Source organism: Pithys albifrons, chromosome 1 (assembly GCF_047495875.1).
Source record: "Pithys albifrons albifrons isolate INPA30051 chromosome 1, PitAlb_v1, whole genome shotgun sequence".
Taxonomy (NCBI): domain Eukaryota; kingdom Metazoa; phylum Chordata; class Aves; order Passeriformes; family Thamnophilidae; genus Pithys; species Pithys albifrons.
This window is the reverse complement of record NC_092458.1, coordinates 114237177-114257921: the sequence shown is the minus strand read 5'-3', so window position 1 is coordinate 114257921 and position 20745 is coordinate 114237177. Positions and strand designations below refer to the sequence as shown.

At 39.0% G+C, this 20745-nt stretch overlaps 1 protein-coding gene across 3 annotated transcripts in view; it reads left to right on the top strand.

Moving 5' to 3' along the window:
- The first annotated feature begins 14455 nt into the window (after positions 1 to 14455).
- Positions 14456 to 20745, top strand: part of EPHA6 (EPH receptor A6) — a 410680-nt gene continuing 404390 nt past the window's right edge. For all 3 annotated transcript variants that reach the window (XR_011698562.1, XM_071564170.1, XM_071564161.1), the window contains exon 1: positions 14456 to 15429. Coding sequence is in view for 2 of the 3 variants with exons in the window: in XM_071564170.1 (XP_071420271.1) it covers positions 15327 to 15429 (103 nt within the window). In the remaining variant the exon portion in view is untranslated. The remainder of the gene's footprint in view (positions 15430 to 20745) is intronic.

Below are 20745 nucleotides of genomic sequence, written 5' to 3'. Positions count from 1 at the left end.
TATTTCTTATAACTGATGGACTTTCTTAACCACCACATTATGGCTTTGAGGATCTGTGCAAATCAAAATAATTTGTCTACATTGACAAGATCAAAAGTATGAACCAGACAAAAAAAGGTCCTCTGTGCTGCCAGGAGGGGGATTGAGCCGAGGCAGTAATGGACAAGCACTAAGATGCAGGTGGTGCATTCAGAGCTAGTGAGGAATTGAGTTAACACAGGTTTGATGCCAAAGGAGAGTTTATCTTGTCTCCTCTTTGCTTTGACCACACACTTAGAAAAATCTTTATATGATGCAGAAATCTCAAAACTTTATCTCTTCAATGTTGTTCAACAGCGGTGAGAAGTTTCAGGTTCAGACACACCTCACAGAATGGAACATTCAAGGCCACATAAACTCAAAATTCTGTGTTTGGAGTCAAATGCTTTCTCCCATGGAAAAAGACACAGCAAAACCTTGCCCTCTAGTGGCTGGAAAATTAGGAAGCAGGAATAAACCCTGGTTGGTACCCAGTTTGGATTGACTTGTAGCTTGAATAGTTTAGCTGGTTTGACCAAGTGAAGTTTTCCTTAGTTTCAGATCTGCAAGGAGAAAGGGAACCACTAAGTCACTTAGTATTTAAATTCATTTTTCCTTGGAAGGGAGAAAAAAAACTGTGGATACTAAACCTGAAAGTAAATGGAAATTGGGGGTTAGAACAAGCTGAAGTTGGTTGCACCAGTTGCCATTTGAATAATAGGAATATCTTGCTGTATGTGCAGCAGGTTTACTTCCCAATTTTTTTATTCTGGAAAGGCAGGACACAGACATAATTTCATAGAATAGTCCACTTTGAAATTAGTAAGGAAAATCTGGCTCTGTGTGGTGAAAATCTATTGTCTTCCATTTAAAACTCATTAGTTATTAAATAAAATCAAGCAGCATTAACAGATAGCCATTTACAGAACAGTAGCCCAGCATTTACAGAAATAGTTCATCTTCTTGGTATCCAGTCTGTGAAGATCAGGGCAGGAATTGTGAACAGGGATGCTCGTTACACTCCTGGAATCCACTGACCTTTGGAAGGGTTGGAACAGCAAAGAAAGGTTACAGTTGGGTTTTTTTCAACACATCTTTTACTTTGCTTTTAAAAGCAATCCCACATTCTCATTTTGGAATATAATTTTTTTATTAGCTCATGCAAATTGTACACTAGTTTTGATAAGAGAGCCCAGCACCGCAGTCAGTCACTGCCATGCAAATAAAACACTCAATTAAATGACAGTTGGGTTAGACCAGAACCAAAATCTCTGACACATTATAACAAATCAAGTGGCACGAACACAAAGTTTTCTGGGTTTGGAATGCCAATGATTTCGTTGTCTCAATTAAGAACCTCTTAGACCTGTTAATTTCCTGACCTTTTTGCTTTTCCTTTCTTATACTGTAGTAAAATTCCTTCAGAGCTGCCTGGGAGTCACTGGGGAATCTCCTGTAACCAACAATATCTCCGCTCAATAAATTGGATTATTTTCACTGGATCGCATGAAATTCGACAGAATATTCCAATTTACAATTTCATAGTAAATAAATTATTCAGGGTAGAATGTTCAACTGACTTAAATAATTTACAGCCTGGAAATGGTGTAATAGGCAATGTCTAATGGAAAAAAAAATAAAATATTGCAGAATATCTTGAATCCTTAACCAGGGTGTACTTAAGAAATCAAAGCCTGTTATCAAGCTCTGCTCATACATGTCATTCTCTCAGCAATTAATTTTGTTTTTAAAGGATAGTAAAGTCTAATAAACCAAATGACAATTGTTTATCTTGAGAAAATTCTGCTTTTTGGAAATTAGGAAGTATATTACGTATTACAGAGTGAACTTGCAACTTTCTAAGTTAACATTAAGTCCTATTGAAGTCATAAAAAGTCTGGGTGAGAAATGTGAGAAATGTGGATATATATTATTATATTATATTATATTATATCATATCATATTATATTATAATTATATTATATTATAATTAATATTATATTATATTACATTATATATTATATTATTATAATACCATTCTTATTATATCTTATGGATATTTTTATTTCATATAACTAATATATGGATAAATATTTTCATTAACTCTGAACCTCACAGTAGTTTTTTTGTGAAATTTTGAGTCTATCTTATAAATTAATATAAGGTCATAAATAAAATAATAATAAAACAATAAAATAATGCATAAATGTAATTGTCCACGTTCAAAAAATGTGTTTAAAATAGATGTGTTAAGGGGGGAAAAAAACTCTATATGCATGACAGATGACAGACATTCCCAGGAAATGAATGGAATTTTAAGAAGGAATAATTTTGTTTAATATCAGACCCAGCACGTGTGTCTGTGGAAATGTACATTGGTTTTCATTGTGAGCAAATGTAATTAAAATTGGACATCCTCAATGCAGGAGTTAAACAACCTCTGATCAAGGAAATGAAGCTTAACATGGTCCATTTTTATGCTATGAAAATGTGGATTTTTTTTTCCCTAAAGGCTCTTTCAAGGCTCTGTAGCTACAAGTTCAAGTTCATATCGCCAATAATTCTGTTCCCTTCGGTTCTACAGCACTTCCCACTGCCACACACTGTGCTGGAATTTTGGGGAATTTTAGGAAAATCTCAGCATTTGCCATAGTCCTTGCAGATGCAGCTCCAAAGATATTCTGTGATAAACTCTGATTTTTCTGCTTAGAATTTTGGGTGGGAAGAGATAAAACCTAATGTGGATGGTGGCAACAGCTCAAAGAGGAGATGAAATGTTGTCCAAATTCCCCACACCCTCTTGGATTTGATCCATAGGAAGGAATGCACAACACAAATACAGAAATATTAAGGAATGGAAATTCCCTGTTTAGATCACCTACACAAACCCCCCCCCAAAACAAACAAATAAAAAAAAAAAAAACCACCAAACAAACAAAAAATAAAAACCAAACCAACAAACACAAAGAAAGAAAGAAACAATAAAACCAACACAACCAACCAAACCAACCAGGAAAAAACAAACAAACAAAACAAACAAAAAAACAACACCTCATCATACAAACAAATAAAATAAAACCCAAAACAAAACGAAACTTCTGTTTTACATCATCTTCTGTTTTACATCATCTTCTGTTTTATGACACCTTCTGTTTTATACCAACTTCTGGTGTTTACCTGGAGGAGAAAAAAACCCCAACAAACAAACTCAACAAAAAGAAAATCAGGAAAAATCTGCACCTTACTGATTACATAATAAAGAAATAACGGGTATTATTCCAAAGAGAAGGCACCCTAATTCCAGGTGTAGGAAGCAATTCTCCCACCTGCAATGCACAACACCAACCTTGCCCTGCCTCCCTCCCCACTCCACAAACCTGTGGCATCAAATTCTTCAACTTTAGCTGGAAAAATTGCATTTGGAAGTCCAGAATTTCTGCTCATTTCCTCTGGCTCTTTCAGACGTCTCCTGGTGTGTCACTTGGTGTGAATTCCATTCCAAAAACTGTCATTATTCCCATCAGAATTGGGGGAAACTTTAGTGTGTAAATCAAGACTAAACCCCACGACAGGCTCCAGTCTCTAAAAGTTTTATGCTCAAATCCCAAAGTCATAACTCAGTGGATGGATTTTATGCTCCAGAATAAAAACTGGCTACAGGACCTGGAATTACCAACAAATCATCCCTCTGATCTCACAGGGGAAGCAAATGAGGTGTGTCCAAGGGGCTCTCCGGGGGTCAGCCTTGACAGGCTGCTTGTGCCCAGGAGTTGGGATTATGGGATGTTTGCTGGAACAGCAACACTCCAGCCAAGTGGTCCCCTGTGGATGGAAAGTGGGGTTTGTCTTCTGTGCCTTTGTCAGGCTCTGACTTGATGGAGAATATCAGAAGACACTGGAAAAAGCTGAAAAATAGAATATTGGAGTAAGTCTTGGCAACACCTGCAAGGTGAAGACAGAACAGACACAGTTCCATAGAAAATTTTAATATGCACTGGCACAATAGGACAAATCAAAAGGCAAATATACAAAATTTTCAGGGTTTGGAGTGCCAGTGGTTTCAGTTAAAAACCTCCTAGACCTGTTTCCTTCCTGACTTTTTGCTCCCTCCATTTTTTTCCTCTCTTATATAGAGTTCCTTTAGAGATCCTTTCAAGCAAATACATCTTCCAGATTTCATACTTTTTATAAGAAGGATGCATTTCCAGGAATGTTTGGGAGCATCCATTTCAACTGAAGAAATTATTAATTATTCCCCCAGTGGACGCTTAGTTGCTTTCCTGTTATAACATAACAGAGCTTTTATATTAACAAATAAAGGTCAGAAAAGCGCTCAAAGATCTCAAGCAAAACTAAATCAAAAGTACTTACTTTGCTTTTTCATGCAAAAATAAATCAAAGTTTACTAACCATGAATTATCCATGACAAAAAATGACTCCAGAAAAGAGTGTCAGATGATGGGGGGAAAATAATTCTATTTAACACACTTTAAAATTAAAATTTTATTAATTATAGACTTCCATTAAAAAAACCTCTAGTTATGCAAGCCCTCTATTCTTAATTTCAGGTATTCTTAACATAATAAATTTGAATTTGAATTATATCTAAAACATCAGCAACTCCCTAAAATTTAAAGTTGTCCAATCTTTTGCTTTTTCCTGGTTGTTTTAATGGGGTAGATTTTATTTTGGATGCCCAAATAACTTTCTTCACTCTTTTTTTTTTTTTTTTTTTTTGTCATTCCAGGAATTTCTTGCTATTTCACGTGCAGCTTCACAGCATAGAAAAAAATCCCTTGAAGTGGCTTGGAAAAAGGCTTTTTCTAGGCAGGTTTTCCCAGGTAGAAAAGGAACCCTTTGGGCAAAGATGTGCATTGGGACACACCCTGTGACAAATTATGAGCATCAGGGAAAATGCAATGGAAGCAAGAATAAATTTCTGCAAAGAAATTCTCACTCCATGATGTTCAATAGATATTCTAAAAATGTTTTATCTTCAATAGGGACTATTTTTAATAAGCTTTTTTTTATATATTATTTTACTCCAGTCTGGATTTAGTTCAGATATTTGTATTGATAATATTCTTCTGCCAGATCATTTTATTTAGTTCTTCCTTACCTGGTCACTCTCAAATGTTCTTTTTGGATTCTTACAATTAGATCCAAACCCAGAAATTGTCATAGCATGGAAATACTATAACAGATGTTTTAAGTAATCTTTCTTTCAGGAGACACCTGTCCATCCTACCTTCTAATTTTGGAAAATATAAATGAATTTGTTGGAGTTCAGACCTGTCGTTTAATCCCCTTTCAGTCAATCCAACTATCCAAATGTTGGATCTGTTCTTATGGATTTCAGGGGCAAAAAATAATTTAAATAAAAATATTGTAAAAAAATGAAGAGGAGATACAAATATCAAACCAAACTTGTAGTCAAACCTCAGTATTTCTTCCTGAGTTCTCTCGCTCTGTTTTAAGAGGCAAATCCTTCTTAAGCCAATAACATTTTGTGGATTGATTCTAATATTTTCTCTGCTGCAATATTTCCCCCTCCCACTCCTATGAAATATCCATCAAGTTTTTTTACTATTTCATTCAGCCTGAAAATATGAACATCTTTTTAAAGGCATTTGATAATCTGCATTTTTGTGCAATACTTTCCAGTTTGACTTGGAAAGTTTTCAAAGTGTTCCTTTTCCTGCCAAAGGCATTTTTCAAGATATAATAAACACACTTTGCACGACTAGAGAGGTAACAGAACCAGACAATGATGTTTTCTGCCTTAAATTAGATCCAACCATTTCAGCAGCACGAAATTATTATTATTATTATTAATTTAAACACCTCAGCTCTTTTGTGTCTGGAATTTCGAAACAGGAATTTAAAGCTTTAAATTTTCCAAGCTCTAAAATCACAGCCAAATTTCATGTGAGTGTATCCCTTCAGTGATAAAAGGGGACATCACACTTCATTTTCTATTTGCTAATATAAATTGTCTGGAATTAATATGAGTCCAACCATCACTTCAAGTTTTAAACAAATATCTTTAGAAATCAAACCAGTTTATTTTTGTATATGATGATATTTTCAGTATATGGTGCATAGATAAAACTATATCTGCTTTTTGGAGATAAAACTCCTGATGTTTTTCAGAGTGTAATTATTGCAAAGCAACAAAATTAAGGTGCTCTCAAGAAAAGACAGACATGGAAAGGCAAATTTCTTTGGTGAGTTTAAAAAAAAACCCATAAGTATACCTAATTTTTAGTCATATTTGCATTTTTGCTAATAAATTATCTACAATTCTTTCTGAAGCCCATGGAAGTGACTCTTGGCTGCACAAGTCCCTCTAGTGGCCAACATTAAGCCAGAAAATCGGTTCTGTTTCTCAATTTTTATCTATAAAATTCTTTAATTATTTCAAATGAACAATTAGAACAGTGTTAAGCTTTAAACTCATTTGATGGTCCCAGTAAGAGTTGAAATTGTGTTCATGTTACTCACTCTGAGCATCCTGGAGATTAATTTGTTCTCCTGAAAAATCAGCATTGTTGGTGTCACTTTCAACCTCGGAAAGCAGAATTTGGAGGAAGGTGTGGGAGGTTGGTTGTTTGTTCTCAAATATTAAGAAATTGAGAATTCTGTGCTCTCGCCTCTTCTGTGGATTCTAACTATAAAATAATTTAAAATATTTTTGTGTTCTGCCTTTGGAAAATACTTTTCCTTGCGTTATGAATGACACCATTTTTAAAGTCAGAGGCACTATTTTATTTCATCTTTCTCATCTCCAGGAGAACACAATTGCCTCTAACACTTTGTAGGACAAACCCCATTCATTTCTGCCCACTGTTCACTTTCAATCCAGCATCAAACAAACATTTCAGAATTACCAACCTTGAAAGGATGTTTTAGAAATTTAGGCTTAGAGATGAACAGCATCTGCCCCAAGAGGTTTGAAATCCTTGCTTGAATTGATAATAGTGACTAATTATCCCACAATCAGCAGCTCAGATTTGCTCTCTTTCAAAGAGGTTTTTTTTTTCTTAGGAATAGCTCCATTTCTAAACTGAACTGTCTCATTGTATATTTAATTAATTGCTGTTTGTTGTTTTTATGCCTGGTGATTATATATGTCTTTCCAGTTCTGGAATTAAGCATCACATATTGAAAGATAAAATCATTCATGCTGTAAAATGTTAAATAATAATGTCAGATTTAAGCTACAATTCAGTTTTTTGGCTTCCCAAATAAACCACCTACCCTTTATTATTGTAGTTTTCTCCTATTACATCAGCAGCTGGTGACTACAACATCAGAATTTACAGAAATATCTTATTCTTCATTAAAAAATGATGGTGGTATCCAAGTAGACTCTTCTAAAATGTTTTTGGAGGTCATCATAATTAATGTTCATTCTTACATTATCTAATAATTATTAACAAGGCTGACAAAGTATTTCAGGTGATCCAAGTGAATAGATTTTAGGAACAAAAGTGGAACTTTTTTTGCTTTATGTGAGGGGGTTTGGGCAGGTTAAACCATCTTTTAAAGACAAAAAGCATAGTTTTACTGAAAGACTGTGAATTTTCACTAATTCCACTGGGCAGAATGAAGCAAGAGATCTGTGTCCAAGGGGCTCTCTGGGGGTCGGCCTTGACAGGCTGGTTGTGCCCAGGAGTTGGGATTACGGGATGTTTGCTGGAACAGCAGCAGCTCAGCAACACTCCAGCCAAGTGGTCCCCTGTGGATGGAAAGTGGGGCTTGTCTTCTGTGGCTTTGTCAGGCTCTGACTTGATGGAGAACATCAGAAGACACTGGAAAAAGCTGAAAAATAGAATATTGGAGTAAGTCTTGGCAACAGAAAGGTGAATTGTGGATTGGAAATAAAATGTATGGACATATAGTTAGTTTGCCAAGTTCAGTTATCAGGCTCTGTCTGCATTCCAGGGTGTCTTTTTCATCTTTAAGGGCAAAGCAAAGGTTGTCTGAGAGATGCAAATGTACTGAAGTCGTTGTGACTGGCCACGTCCTGGATGTCAGAGTGTGCCAAGGAAGATGTTTTCACATCTGGAATAGCCTGTTTGATGCCAATACTTTTTCAGCATTAGGTACAGTTACATTTTGTGCAGAATTTTAGACTCAATAAGTGCAGCAGATTAATTTGGAGGTGGTACCCAGAACATCTGCATATGACTGAAAATAATTTCACTCATCCTTTCCAGGAGGAGCTCAGATTTTATCACCTCTGCTGACATAATTGCCACTCATGTCTCACACATGCTGGTTCTGCTGCTTGAGGTTGACTCAAATGCAGAAATGCAGAAATGGATCCATCACACCACACCAGCTGCTAAAATAATGCAAACATGTCAAGGAGCTCCTGCTCAAACAGAACATTAATCTGTGATAATGACAAACACTTCTGCTCTAATGCCTGAAGCAATCCCTGCATTAAGATGTGGTTGGAAAAGGGCAAAATGATACATCTTTAGAATAAGTCTGCTTGTTTGCCTTTATTGTTATTTGTTCCGAGCCAACCTCACTGTTTTCTCATTTTCATCTACAAGGCAGCAGTACCAAAAGGGAAAAACAATCAGGAAGATTCAAATCTTTACACAGATACAGTACTGGGTCAAGGAAAATAGTGTTTAGCCACAGGGGCTGATTTCAGAAGCAATATATACTAAAGGATGGAAAAGTGTTTCCATTTTTCTCAAGTATTATAGATCTCAAGTAGAGTATTTAGACCCAGACAGCTCCAGTTTGTCCAGAGCTAACACCAGTCAAAAGCAAAACTCCAGTTTTGTCACAACCTCCAACAGGAAGGAATATTTGTGAATTTACTTTTAGTTTCACCATTTTTGTGGCTACAGTAAGAATGAAGTTCTTGCCTCCTCAGAAAAGGGTCCATATTTAAAATGAAGAATCTTTTAAAGTTGTAATTAAGTTCTTTGAAAGTTTTAGCGATAATATTTCAATGGCAATTTGAAATGAAGGTCATTAAAACCAGGCACATGATCTTTTTAATGTTTAGAGCATCACCATCTGACATTGTTCTGGTTGTATTTGCTGGGAGTTCCAATTGCTAAAGAAATATCCCACTCCAGCCAGGAATTGCTTCTCCATGTTCCCAGGAAAGGACCTCAGAAGATTTATGTGCTGCTCCCAGTGGAATATAAGTCTGCCAAGTTGCAGGAGATAAACAGTTTAGGCAGAGCCTTGATGAATGTCCTCCCTTCATGGGCACTTCATGGGCACTGTGGGTGCTGGGGGGAGAATCTCCTTCATTCTCCAGGAATGCAGGGGATTTGCCTCTTTTTAATTTTTTCTTTTTCTTTTTTTCTTTTTCTTCTTTTTCTTTTTTCTTTTCCTTTTCCTTTTTCTTTTTTCTTTTCCTTTTCCTTTTTCTGTTCCTTTTTCTGTTCCTTTTTCTTTTTTCTTTTTCTCTTTTCTTTTTCTTTTTCTTTTTTTCTTTTTCTCTTTTCCTTTTTTCTCTTTTTTCTTTTTCTTTCTTTTTCCTTTTTTCTTTTCCTTTCTTTTTTCTTTTTTCTTTTCTTTTTTATCTTTTTTCCCTTTTTTCTTTTTCTTTTTTCTTTTTCTCTTTTCTTTTTCTCTTTTCATTTTCCTTTTTTCTCTTTTATCTTTTTCTTTTTTCTTTTTTCTTTTTCCTTTTCCTTTTTTATCTTTTTTCCTTTTTTATTTTCTTTCTTTTGTTTTTGTTTTTGTTTTAATTTTTTCTTGCTTTTTATTTTTCTTCTTCTTCTCTTTCTTTATCTTTTCCTTCTTTTCCTTTTTCTTTTTTCTCTTTCTTTTTTTTTCTTTTTCCTTTTTCTTTTTCTTTTTTTTCTTTTTCTTTTTTCTTTTCCTTTTTCTTTTCCTTTTTTCTTTTTCTAATTTCCTTTTCCTCTTCCTTTTCCTTTTCCTTTTTCTTTTTCTTTTTCCAAACCATTTTGTTTAGGAATAAAATTAATTTATCATTTTTTAGACCCAGCTCAACTTGCAATTAATTCAGCTGAAATTATTGAGTTTCCTGAGATGGATAAAACCCTTACAAAGAAACTTACCTGCCTTGTCCTCCAAAGTTTGATTAGTGTGGAATTCTGCTCTCACATTTTAATTCAGATGTTTTCCTAACTCACATTCTACCTCTCTGACAATTCCTCTGCCAAAACTATGAAGCAAATTTTGGCTCCTTCGCCGTCAGTGAGGCCACAATATCTATTTTTTGTGCTCTAGATGTTCTATTCCTTTCCTCTGGGATCCAGGATTTAATTAATTCTGCTGGTTTTTCTCTGGAATCCCTTTGCTCCACTGCAGCAAGTCTACACTCACTCAATTTAAATATTGAAAATATTCCCTGCCAACAAATTTGTTATTCTTGAAAGGTTTCCAGGACAATTCTATTACTATTAAACCTTCCTGCAAAACATAAACATCTTAGACTGAATCTTCTGCTTGGCCTATTAGTCCAAATAATTAGATTTATTTGAAGAAACCGCAAGTGAAAAAAAACATGGTAACAAACTTGCCTGTATCACCACTTTAAAACTTGGATGTTTTATTTATTTTATAATTAATAAAGAAAGGTAAAATGAAATATTGGAAGTTAAGAGTTGTCATAAGGGCTCTTCTGTAACATCAATGTATAAATTTGGAAAAATACGTAACGTTTCACAATCCTGCACATCATATAATCTTCTAATCAGGATTTAGTGCAAAAATAATTTGAGGGAATTCAAAGTTTATTCATGTAACAAGATGGGGATGAAACTGCTGTAGAGCCCATTTCATCAGAGATCTCCCTAAAACATTGTTGAGTGTAATTGGTTCATTGTCACTTAATTAAATTGCACCTCCTTTCATAGTGGAGAGCACTAGAATTAGTGAGCTCATTAACAGGTCAGGAGAGGTCCATGACATACACAAGGCAAGTGAAAAGGAAAGTGTAATCTAGTAACAAAACTCTCATAATTAACAGGTAAGACCCGGCAAATGGATTTGCTGGATCCTGCCTGTGTAGGAACCACTGCCTAGAACAAAGTGTTCTGCACCACAGTGAATTCAGGACTGAACAGCTGATGCCAGTTCTGGCATTTAAATAATATTTTTAATGTCAGAATTATGTGAGTGGAGGTGTGGGGTTTGAAGCACAGAAAATTTCCAAAATCTGCCAATATTAAAAACATTTCATGTGAATTGCTGCACATGCCATAAGCATATTTGGGACTAGAGTAGGAAGAAGTATCAGTTGTGATCCAATGTCAGCTTGTTATTAAATACACTCAATAGTAAAAGTGTTAGTAAATTAAAAGACCTATTCATTTAAAAAAAAAAAAGAAAAAGAAAGAAAAAAGAAAAAAAAAAGAAAAAAGAAAAAAAGAAAAAAGAAAAAGAAAAAAGAAAAAAGAAAAAAGGAAAAAAGGAAAAAGGAAAAAGAAAAAAGAAAAAATGAAAAGAGAGAAAAGAAAAAAGAAAAAAGGAAAAAGAAAAAAGAAAAAAGGAAAAAGTGTACAATTCTACAGAAACAAGAATATCATGTACAGCAAAATGGAATTAATTTTCAATTTTATGGGAAAGATATAATTTATAACCCTGAATAAGAGAGAGATTATTAGAAGGTTCATTTCTGGTTCCACTGTCAAATCAGCAGGGTATTCTATTCACTAGCAAAGCTACTGCCTCAGCCTTTGAGAGATCAATAAGACATTGTGTTTTCCTCAGTCTACATAGTTAAGGTCAGTTTGTGTGAGTGTTACCCCTCTAAACAATCCTAATGCAGGTGACTTGGTCCAAACACTACAACAATTTTAAGATCAGTGAATCATGTAAAAGGTGTTCCTTGTAAATCTGTTCCTGGTCAGTGTCTTAATTAAAAGGTTTGCTTTGATCACATTAAGTCACATGCAGTGGTGAATGATGGTTCAAAGGACAAACATCTTAATGAAAAAGTAATTGTTCTTTGGTTTTTTAAGGAACTCACAGTTTTATTATAATTTACACCATCCCCATACATTAAAGTTAAATCATGTAGAGGTAACTACACAAAGAAGAAAGGACAACCTATTATGTGGAATTATATTTCTATGCTATATTTCCTTTCTTGTTTTGCTTGTTTGTTTATTATTAACAGAAATATGATCTCTTTATTTAAGAAAACAACAACAAAAACAGAACAGTCATTTTTCTGTTCACAGGGCAGATCACATTCTGGTTTGTTTTGAGAATGGCAATATATGGAATTCCTGACTTCTACAAAAACACACTCTAGAAATCTGAGGATGAAGGTACCCAAACTGTGGCTCCTCTTCTTTATCTGCCCTGGTGCAATTATCCCTTACAAAATTTATTACTTCACTGTTTACTATACTAAGAGGCTTTAAATTTCAGGGGGAAAAAATTGAGTATATAAATAGGATTCTACTGGTTTAAATTTAATATTTTCCCCCCATCCTTTCTTACATTCAGCATGTTTGCAAACATCTGAAAAATTAAAGCATGGTGGTTAAGATTTTATTTGGAATTCACGATAATACACAAGGTTATTAAAATTTAAGCCATGTGTAGATGAATGAGCACTTTTTTTCAGAGTTGTTCCCCTGGAAATTCTGTAGCCAATTAAAAGCTGGTGAGGAGACACTTTGGAGGGAATGCCACCCATCCTTTTGAGGAGTTTGGTTCTCTCTCCTGTGGCTTGTGGAGTTCAAGGTGAGCAGGAGGCAAAGCTGTCAGTGGGAACACGCACAGATTTTGTCTGTACTCCTGTCACATCTCCCACTGCCTCCTGTTTGTATTCAGCTCTAGTCTGACATGACATGTAAAAGCAACAGAAGTGGGAAGCCAGACCTTCTAAGCTCCTTGAGGAAGGCATTTGGCTTTGTTAATGGCAAGGAAGGGTGTAGAACGGGCAGTGCCCATTTGATGTGACACCTTAACCTGTGGGACCTTTTTATATGATGTCCTGCTCTCATAATTTATGGCAGTCTGGTTGGAAGCATCTCATTGCTCAACCAAGAGTTGGAGAGGAACTCAAGTCTGAATTCTCACCCATTACCCCCAAAATCAGCAATTAGCACCTTTTGACTACGATAATTCTAAAATAGAACAGTATTGAGACTCATGGAATCAGGAAAATTTGGGATGAAGGGATGATTAAAGGCCACCTGGTCCAATATCTAAATCCTAAAAATGTAACTTTCTCCTCTTACCTCCCCTTGAAGTTAAGGCAAAATACTAATCATTATTTCATTATTTTGAAACTTTTCCTATTGATCTTCTTTTTGCATAAAGGCTTTCCTTATGAGATGTTGTTAATGCAGCTAAAAAAATGGGAAATATTGCACTGTTATAGGCTTATTGTCATCTGAAAAGATCCTTCTAAATATCCACAAATACATATTTCTGTGCTCCTTTGAAAATAATCCTTAAATTAATAATTTTTAAAATAGTCTTTATTCTTGCATTACAAAGTAAGTGTTTCCCTACAAAGCTTTTCTGAACATCTATTTAGGCACCTCAGCAGGAACTTTGGTATTCTCTGGTGCAGAATCTTGTAGCTGCATTACCCATTGACTTCAATGGGATTTTTGAACACTGAGAAGCCATGGGAATCAGCTTTTTTTTATTCTTCTCTTACGTGTGGATTTAGACACCTGATTTGAGAAATTCCTATTCAGAAATACGGATATGAATATTTCCCTATGGGTGTTTTTTTCCTGTCTTTTTAAAGATCCACAAAATGAAATGCTTGATGGAATAAAAAAAATAAATAATAAAAAAACACGAACTGTAGAGGGCCGTGCCCGTGGTGTGCTGTGAGCGCAGCCCCTCCACAGGTGTGGCACCTGGCAGGGGAGGTGGCAGCGGGAGGCAGATGTGCCCATCTCACGCACCCTCATCCCCGGCACGGCTTCTCCAGCCCTGCGCACGCTCCCGGCACCTGGTGCAGAAATTAATTTAAAAAAAAAATTTAAAAAAAGCGAAGAAAGAATCCGTATTCCGGGGATGCTCGGGCGGCTCACGCTCGCTTGTCCCTTGTAACCCCTTGCCTCATCTTTAAGCAGCGGTGCCAGCGGCAGCCCATGACGGCCGGGGGGAGTCCCCTCTCTCTCCCGCGAGGCTCGGACCCCTTTAATCCGCGGCCCTTCCCGAGCGGAGCGCCGGCCGGGATGCATTTTATGCCTTGCCTTGTCAACTAACCCCCTCTAGCGCCGAGCCGGCCGCACTCGCCCCCGGGCTGCCGGCAGCGGGCGAGGCGAGGGGGCGCTTCTCACGCACCGCCCCGCGCCCCGCGCTCCCCTCGGGCGGGCGGGCGGCTGAGGAGGGGCGGCCGCTGCTCGGCTCTCCATCCCTCCCTCTCTCCGTCCATCCCTCCCTCTCTCGGTCCATCCCTCCCTCTCTCGGTCCATCCCTCCCCGTCTCCGCCCGTCCCTCCCCCGCTGCCCCCGGGCCGCCCGCTGGCTGGCGGGGCTCGGTGCCGGAGCGCCCCCGGCGCGGGGCCGCGCTGGCTCCCGGCGGACCCGCACCCGCCGCGCTGGGCGCAGCGGGGCGGCCCCGCGGCCGCGCCGGAGGAGGAGGGAGGGGGCCGAGCAGTGCTCCCGCGGGCGGCGGGGGAGCGGCGCCACCAAAAAACTGCAGCCGGCTGCGCGGCACGCAAAGCGGGAGGGAGCGGCGAGCATCACAGCGGAGCCGCCCGGTTCCTCAGTGCTCCGTGGCAGAGCGGGGAGAGACACAGGCGCTGAGAGGGGCGAGCGGCGGAGAGCGGGCACGGAGGAGGAGGTTTGGGCGATGCCGCCCTGCAAGTTTCCTTGATGCGCTCGGAAGCGTGAGGAGTCGCCCGGCCCTTCTCGCCCTCCTGCCCCGGGAGCTCGGCGGCGGGGGCGAGGCGCTCCAACCCCGGGAGACTGAAGCCCCTCGGCGCTGACTCTGGCCGGGGATGCGGGGCACCGTGCGGCGCGGTCGGGGGAGGAGGCTGCTCCCGCCGAGCAGGCTGCTGAAGCTGCGAGGGGCGCTCCTGCGGGGCTGAAGGTGCCACCGGCTGTCACAACGGGCGGAGGGAGCGGGGCACGACTCCTCCTTCCCTCGCCGCCTCCACCGCCTCGAAGTTGCCGGAGCTCTCCCGGTGCCCAGGGTGGCCGCGGGGGTTTCAGCGGCCCTGCACGCCCCTGCCCTCCGGGCGGCCGCCGGGATCCCGCCGGTGGATGCGCCCGTCCCGGCCCGGGCAGCCCCCGGCGGCATTGCGGGCAGTGCGGGCAGCGCAGCCCGGCCCGCCAGCCTGAAGGAGAACGCGGGGCGCCCTGCGGGCACCAGCCATGGGGTGTTGTGAGGTGAGGGCATTGCTCTGGAGACTCGGCCTCTTCCTCCCCCTGCTGACAGCGCGCCCCGCCGCCGCCGGGCACGTCGCCAGCAACCACGGTAAGTGCAGGGCTACCGGGGGCGCGGGGCGGGTGCGGCATCCCCGCAACTTCGCACTGGGCGAGGGGCGGGTGCGGCGGGGATGGAGGGAGAGGCGTCCGCGCTGTGCCCACAACCCGGCCGCGGGTGGGGGCATAGGGATGCGGGACTGGGCACCGCCCGGAGGGCATCCCTTCCTGCAGCCTGCGCCCCGCTAAAGTTGCGTGTTTGGGGACAGAGGGACAGGGCAAGGTGCCGACCCCTTCGGGCGGGGCCAGAGGGATGCGCCGCGGAGCTCTCTGCGGTCAGCTTGGTCCGCCCCAGCCGCGGGGTTTGGGATGAGCAGCAGGTCACCCAAAGTTACCTCCCGCTGTGGGGGAGCCGTGGCATCTTCTTGCTTGAAACGTGGTCGTAAGGTTTGTTTCTCTTTGCCCAGAGCAGAGCACCTTCAGGATGGGTTTGGGAGAGCTCACGGAGCGTTAAGGGAAATCGCTGCTCGTCAGCGAACTGCCCAAAGGTTCCTGACTGTCCTTAACATCTCATTTTTACGTGCTACGGTCTGGTTGTCCCCGGAAAAATCTCGTTTAAAAATCTTTGTAATAGATGCAGGCTCATCAGGTCTTGCTAAATACGGTATTTCCATTCTTCGGGTGTGGGTTTAAGAAAAATGCCGCTTGATTAAGAGGGGAATCATCCTGTGTATGGTAATGAAAATGTTTAGCACACCCAAAGGATATAAAATTTTGTTCGGAAGAACTAAAAAAAAAACCACCCTAGACCGGATTGTGAAATATGTTACATGTTATCAAACACTCTGACGGAGCAGAGTATTTTTCTAACTGCTTGTTTTCTGTACGTCTCTCAAGTTCCAGAGGATGCATCTATTCCTAAATTGTGAGAGTCTTCTGTACTTTTAATGTTATTTTTGTACAGTTTTGCTTTCTGAAGGTTTTAGTGTGATGTGACTGAAATGTGGCAATTGAAGAGTAGCTCTAAATTGTTTTACCTGCTGTATTGGAAGGAGTACTGAAAATGGTTGTGGTGGAAATAACGCTGAGAGAAGACAAACTGGTTTTAGTCATGGAGTACTATCAGATATATAGTTCATGCATTTTCACCTCTTTGTTCTACAGCCTGTTTTCAGTGTTCACTGTATCCACCTAACAGTAAAAACAGAGCCTAAAATACCTAGAAAACATGATTAGTATGGCCACAAATACCCTGTGCCATCAGGGTGAGTTATGGCAGGGACATTCTAAGTTAGTATTACTCTTTTGTTTTTCCTATTCTAAATATGATTAATAACTCCAGTTTATAATTGTTTAGCATATAATTATAGCAATGCTATATTAGATGCTGCCTTTCCTCAAGTCTTAGAAGGCACCAGGCTCTCCCAGTGGCACAGCACAGTTTTCCTTTCATGTCACAGACATCAGTGCATGCTGATAATCTGCTCCATTTCCACAAGGCCTAACAAGGCACACGAATGCAGTTTGAAAACCAGTCCATTCATGGCGTTATAGAACAACTAAGACAGAATATGTGCATCAAAGACAAAGAATTTTTATAAGTAATGCAAAGGGTTTTGTTTTGGGCTCAACCCAGGACAGGTTTAAACTAGTATTTCATATTCTAGAATTAAATTAGTAGGGATTGAATATTGTTTTCAAAGGCAAGTGAAAAGTGGGGGAAATAGTTGCCCAAAGAGTTTAGCCCAAAGAAAAGTCTGCCAAGGAGGAAGTGGGGGGTTGATGTTGGCATAACTTTTCCCAACAAGTTCAGGGGAACAGTTCTGCATAGAGTATTGATGAGTTATCTATCTTCTAAATAAATTTCTTTCTTGCTTCAAAACTTCACATAAAAGAAGCAACCTCTTATCTTTGCTACAATCATTGTACCATAGAAGTAAAATAATAACTAAAAAAAAACCCAGGTGAGCTGAAAACTGACTGAATTAATCCAGGTGCTTTATTATGCACAACCCCACCTGATTAATAAATTGCTGGCAAGGAGAGTCTGCCATTAATGATGACTCTCTCTAAAGTCAGGTACTGAATGAAAAAAACTACAATAAAAAAGTTTCTCATTGTGTAAGCACTTCAATGTACAAGTTTAAAATGCCAGTTACTAACACTTGGAATCCCAACAGTAAAGAACTTTTTCAATCTTGGGAAGAGGAAACATAATCTCTTAAATTTTCCTCATGTGTATTTTCGTCATGCACATCTTGGAAACATGTTTGCAATAACTTCTCTTGGGTTTTTTTCACTAGTAATTATAATAATGATATATCAACTTGGCTTTATTGTTTGGTGTGTTTGGTCTCCTATTTTGTATTTAAGACATAGTGGCATTGATACTAAATTGCCAAGGAATGTTTTGGTTGGGTTTCTTCATTGTGGGAAAAGGATGGAAGGGGAATGGCTTTATTAATATGATTGATAAACAGAGAGCCCTTCCACTTCATCCTTAATGGTTTATTTCCTGTTATTAAAGAAATAAACAAAATAAATAAATTAATAGAATCCTATTTTATCAATTGTTGATATATACCTGTACAACTATGTAACTACATAACATATAACTCTGTTGGGATTAATCTTTTTGTTCTCATCAAACAGAAGGAAATATATGTTATTTTTTTATAGTTCCAAGGTTCTTAGGTTGTCTTACTTCAGCCAGTAAATCAATGTGTGGTGTCTTAGAGTATCTGTAGCAAGGTAGACACAAACAATACTGTTGACAGGGAAGTGAACTTATTAATTTTAATGGAGTGGTCAGTTCAAAACCAATGACCATGCCAGGGGCTCATTTTACTGCTAAGAAAACCCCTGTAGGTGGGCATGGCCATGGAGTTGCCCAGTGTGGTAGAATCACAGAATCACAGGATCGATTGGGTTGGAAAAGACCTCCGAGATCACCGAGTCCAACCCTTGGCACTGCTGACTGTGCACACTTAGATGTTTCTGCATACATAGAAACCAGAAAGAATCTCTGCACCTTGGCTTCTTTCAGGTTGCACCTGCCATTATGTATCACCACAAAATTAATTTCTGTTGTAAACCATAGGACTTGTAGAGTTTATAACACGTCACATCTCTCAGGGAACTGAAAAAGGAAGCTGTTGCTTTTTCAGTTATCAGGTATCATTTTATCTTGTCAGGTTATGCAAGGTTGGTCTTTTTATACACACCTCTAAAAGGCATCTGCTTTCATTTTCTTCCTCTTACAAAAGAGTTGAGGTAAGAAATAATGTCATCAAGTGTCAGTTCTGAAATTCATCCAGCCTTTATTTTCACAATAATTACACTTGATGTAAATTGGGTAGCTCCAAGTAGGTGATAAAGCTTTTCAATTCTGGTATTAAAATATCAGATAGAGTACTAATGACCTTGAGTTATTCATCAGTTCAAAGAAGTTGGTATATTTTTATTCACATATTTATTTTTATGTAAGTGCAATCCACCACAGGTAAGTGCTCTTTCTGAACAGAGCACTCAGATTTCTTCTGTAGCAACAAGGAGACCCAGGGCTAAGAGTTTGTAGGGACTGAACTTCTCTCTGAATGAAACTTCATTTTTCTGCTGGAGGATATTCTTCACTTTGAGGACTTAGAGCACTGTGCCTGTATTGTACTCTCCTTGGTGGAGTCTCCTGTTCACTTGCCCACCTAATATTTTTTATAAGCATTCACATCATTGCAGAAAAATGAGTATATTAAATAGACAAAGCCAGTGCAGTAAATGGGTGTAATTCCCTTTTTGGTGTGTAAATAAAGTCATGAGGAAAAAAATCATATTTTAGTTTCAAGCTATGAAGAAACTTCTAAAAAATATTTTTACCTCTGTCCTATATCCACATACACTCAAGTGCTAATGAAGGCTTTGGAACCTCTGCAGTTACAACTGGATTTGTGTGCCATGAGATATTCCTGATGGTGTGTTTGGCAGTGTTGAGAACTCGTTGGGTGTCTTGTTAATTTGTTTTGGACAAATGAAAATGATTGGTATGGAGATATTAAATGTTTAAAAATGCATAACTTAAGCAGATATGGTTTAAAACCACATCAGTGCAGGAGTTTGCATGTGATTTACAGGTGTGAAAACAGCACAGAGGAACTGAAGTGTTTCCTAAAGTCTACAGTTTGGCCTTGTTGAGAAAGGAGGCAAGTCAAAATTTAAGCTAAAAGTTATAAAGTTTGATACAGAATAACCATTCTTATTCGTTTACAAATGTAACTTTTTGGTCAGATAACACTTCTTGTTGCAAGTCAAGTAGTTTACAAAGGGAAAAGAGAGTAGGGAAAAGCATGCAGGAAATTCAGTTTTTCTAATGAAAATCTCCTCTTTGTTTCCAGATATATATTTTTTGATCTGAACTCTACTTAAGGGTTTGTTTGGAATATCTGATGTTGGACCTTTCACTTGAGAATCTTAGAAAAGTCTGAAAGTTCAGTAAATTGTTGGTCAGTGAAATATGGAATAAGTCAATATCCATTTTGTTGGCTATTTTCTTTTTTAATTGAAAGTAACAGGTTTAAAGTCTCCTTTAACTGATTAAGGATATTTAGAAAATTATACACATGTGCAATAGGAGAAGCATTTTATTATTATATCCAAAGGCAGCATGGCTATGTTGGAATATATTTTTACTCCAGCTGTGTGTGTTGGGTGTAATATTTCCATTAGGAAATATTTCCCTGGATTTCTCTACCTTGGCATTGACACAAAGGAGAGGTTGGCCTCTTGCTTGACAAGCCTGTTACCATGCTGAGCTCTGTGACAGAGGGAATGGTAAATAGGGTGGGAATAGACAAGCAGAGAAATAAGTTATTTGTCCAAAATCTGTCCTGGCCTCTGGGTACCACATTATCATTCAGGAGAGGCCACCAAACAACTCTCTGTTGTGGTCAGCACATCTTCAGAAGCTGGTTTGGAACTTGCAAATGATATGGCAATTTTTATGATCAGATGTTGGAACTGAGAGTCTCCACTGACAAGATTTCTGTTCCATGATAAAACCATGAAATTGTTTGCAGGATTTCTTTCTGGATCAGGCAAAAGTGGGGAAAATTTAACAGTGGAATTATTTTACTCTTTTTCATTGTTTCTGTAATCCCCTTAGACTTCTAGTCTAACACTTATCCAGCTATACTTATATTAGTCCCAAGGATGTTTCCATTATCAATCTTACAATACCTTTTGTGGAGGGAAACTATTGATCATTCCCACATCTAAGAACAAGCCTGTGCAAAACAATCACTGAAGAGAAGTCACTTTAACTAATTCAGCAGCCACTTCATAGAATCATAGAATGGATTGGGTTGGAAAAGACCTC